The sequence below is a fragment of the Colobus angolensis genome, unplaced genomic scaffold (assembly GCF_000951035.1).
Source record: "Colobus angolensis palliatus isolate OR3802 unplaced genomic scaffold, Cang.pa_1.0 Scaffold211, whole genome shotgun sequence".
Lineage (NCBI taxonomy): Eukaryota > Metazoa > Chordata > Mammalia > Primates > Cercopithecidae > Colobus > Colobus angolensis.
Genome location: NW_012115278.1, coordinates 4,071,329 through 4,074,647, shown reverse-complemented (window position 1 = coordinate 4,074,647; position 3,319 = coordinate 4,071,329). Strand labels below are relative to the sequence as shown.

At 50.6% G+C, this 3,319-nt stretch overlaps 1 protein-coding gene across 1 annotated transcript in view; it reads right to left on the bottom strand.

Moving 5' to 3' along the window:
- Positions 1 to 3,161, bottom strand: part of NIPA1 (non imprinted in Prader-Willi/Angelman syndrome 1) — a 66,877-nt gene extending 63,716 nt beyond the window's left edge. The window contains exon 1 of the mRNA XM_011942890.1: positions 3,008 to 3,161. Within this exon, the coding sequence (XP_011798280.1) occupies positions 3,008 to 3,161 (154 nt within the window). The remainder of the gene's footprint in view (positions 1 to 3,007) is intronic.
- Between the last annotated feature and the right edge of the window lie 158 nt (positions 3,162 to 3,319).

Genomic DNA, 3,319 nt, shown 5'->3' with positions numbered 1-3,319 from the left:
GTAATCCCAGCACTTTGGGAGGCTGAGGCGGGTGGATCACCTGAGGTCAGGAGTTCGAGACCAGCCTGACCAACATGGAGAAACGCCATCCCTACTAAAACGCCGTCCGTACAAAATTAGCTGGGTGTGGTGTTGCATGACTGAAATCCCAGCTACTTGGGAGGCTGGGGCAGGAGAATGGCTTGAATCTGGGAGGCTGATGTTGTTGTGCGCTGAGATCACGTCATTGCACTCCAGCCTGGGCAAGGAGAGCAAAACTCCGCCTCAGACAAAGAAACAAAGAAAAAACAAAACAAAAAAACCACAGTGTAACAAGTTATTATAAAGACAGTGCTCAGGGACCAATTTGCTGCTCCTGCGCCTCTAGAGGGAAGCTCCTGCCCACTGTTTTTTAGAGTTTTACATCTTAAGTACAGGAGTCAACAAACTAGGCCTGTGCACCACATCTGGCACCCAGGCTTTATTTATTTATTTTTTGAGATGGCGTTTCAGTCTGCCACCCAGGCTGCAGTGCGGTAGCACGATCTCGGCTCACTGCAACCTCCGCCTCCTGGATTCAAGCAATTCTCCCGTCTCAGCCTCCTGAATAGCTGGGATTACAGGTGCGTGCCATGAAGCCTGGCTAATTTTTGTATTTTTGGTAGAGATGGGGTTTCACCACATTGGTCAGTCTGGTCTCGAACTCCTGACCTCAGGTGATCCGCCCACGTAGGCCTGTCAAAGTGCTGGGATTACAGGCATGAGCCATGATGCCTGACCCAGCCTTTTTTAAAATGAGGGTTTCAGCTGGTGCGGTGGCTCACGTCTGTAGTCCCAGCACTTTGGGAGGCCAAGGCTGGTGGATCACCTGAGGTCAGGAGTTTGAGACCAGCCTGGCCAACGTGGTGAAACCCCATCTGTACCAAAATACAAAAATTAGCCGGGCCTGATGGCAGGCACATGTAGTGCCAGCTACTTGGGAGGCTGAGGCAGGAGAATCACTTGAACCGGGGAGGCGGAGATTGCAGTGAGCCAAGATTGCATGATTGCACTCCAGCCTGGGCAACGATAGTGAAACTCCATCTCAAAAAAAAAAAAAAAAAAGTCCTTTTTTGTCTCTCAACCCCATTTTTAATTTTTTTTTTTAATTTTCAGACAGGGTCTCACTCTGTTGCCCAGGGTAGAGTGCAGGGGCCCAATCTCTCAGCTCACTGCAGCCTCAACCTCCCAGTTCACATGATCCTCCCACCTCAGCCTCCCAAATAGCTGGGAACACAGGTGGGTACCACCATGCCCACCTAATTTTTGTATTTTTTGTAGAGATGGGATTATGCCATGTTGCTCAGGCTGATCTTGAACTTCTGGTCTCTCTGCCTCCACCTCCCAAAGTGCTGGGATTACAGGCGTGAGCTACCATGCCCAGCCCTACTTTAATTTAAAGTGTATTACATATTAGTACAGCCACTTCAGCTCTTTTTTGGTTACTATTTTAATGTTGTATGTTTGTATCCTTTTCCTTTTTTTTTTTTGAGACAGAGTCTTGCTCTTGTCACCCAGGCTGGAGTCCTATGGTGCGATCTCAGCTCACCGCAACCTCTGCCTCCTGGGTTCAAGCGATTCTCCAGCCTCAGCCTCCTGAGTAGCTGGGATTACAGGCACGTGCCACCAGGTCTGGCTAATTTTTGTATTTTCAGTAGAGATGGAGGTTTCTTCATGTTGGTCAGGCTGGTCTAGAACTCCTGACCTCAGGTGATCCACGGCCTGGGCCTCCCAAAGTGCTGGGATTACAAGTGTAAGCCACTGTGCCCAGCCAAAGTGGTGGATTTTTTTTCTCAGAAAATCTATTCCATTATTTTTCCAGAAATCAAATTTGTACAAGTTAACTAAAATAAATACTTACACTCTATTTTTTTTGTTCTGAGGTCTTATTGACTTTTAAGAATAGAATTTTATCTTTACATGTTCAGAAAAAATAGAAAGTATAGATAAAACATAACCAATAAAATAATGTCTTTCCTTCTGTTCAAAGTTCATTACTATTAGCCGAGTGCAGTGACTCACACCTGTAATCCCAGCATTTTGGGAGACTGAGGCGGGTGGGTCACTTGAGCCCAGGAGTTCAATACCAGCCTGGGCAACATGGCAAAACCCTGTCTTTACAAAAAATACAAAAATTAGTCAGGCGTGGCTGCAAGTGCCTGAAGTCCCAGCTACTGGCAAGGCTGAGGTGGGAGAACCACCTGAAGCCGGTAAGTCAAGGCTGCAGTGGTGCAGCCTCTGTCCCCAGGCTGGAGTGCAGGGGTGCAATCTCAGCTCACTGTAACCTCCGCCTCCCGGGTTCAAGCGATTCTTCTGCCTCAGCCTCCCAAGTAGCTGGGATTACAGGCACGGGCCACCACACCCGGCTAATCTTTGTATTTTTAGTAGAGACGGGGTCTCATGATGTTGGCCAGGCTGGTCTTGAACTCCTGACCTCAAATGATCCACCTGCCTCGACCTCCCAAAGTGCTGGGATTATAGGCATGAGCCACCACGCCCGGCCGGTATTTTTCTTTCTTAGAGGCAGGATCTCACTCTGTCGCCCAGACTGGAGTGCAGTGGCATGATCTCAGCTCACTGTAGCACTGACCTCCCAGCTCAGGCGATTCTCTTGTCTCAGCCTCCTGAGCAGCTGGGATCACAGGTGTGTGCCACCACACCTGGCTAATTGTTAAGTTTTTTGTTTTTTTTAGAGATGGGGTCTTGCTATGTTACCCAGTCTGGCAACATGGGATCCTCCAACTCCTGGCTTCGAGGGATCCTCCCGTTTCGGCGTCCCAAAGCGCTGAAAATGACAGACGTGAGCCACCATGCCCAGCCTATATTGTTTCCTAGTTCTTCAATTTCGTTTTGTGGTCACTGGAGGTCTGTTTCCTTCTTGGATTCCCTGCACAGTGCTTCCACAGCTGCTCCATGTAATCTGCCCAAGACTTTTGCTGCATTCAGTTGAACACAGAGGAGGAAGTTCTTCAGGCCCGAGAGAGCCGACCGCACGAAGATCCGTTCTCATCTCCAGGAGAGCTGGTCTCGCCACTCCACCAGCGCCCTGGACAGCTCCAGTTAGTGTGAGCGCGACCACCCGCCGTCGCGAGATTAAGAGCGCTCGGCGCCAGGAAGTCTCCCGTGGGAGTGCGGGCAGGCATGCGTCCGGCGGAAATCCCGCCTTCCGGCGCCCGCGGTTGGCCCTGGCCGCAGCCTGGGCGCTCCAAGTAGGAAGATAAGCGGGATTGCAGGAAGCGGGAGAGTCGGGAGGAGACGCGAAGGGCTCCTCTTCCCCATTGGCTGCGCCCGCGGAGCAGCC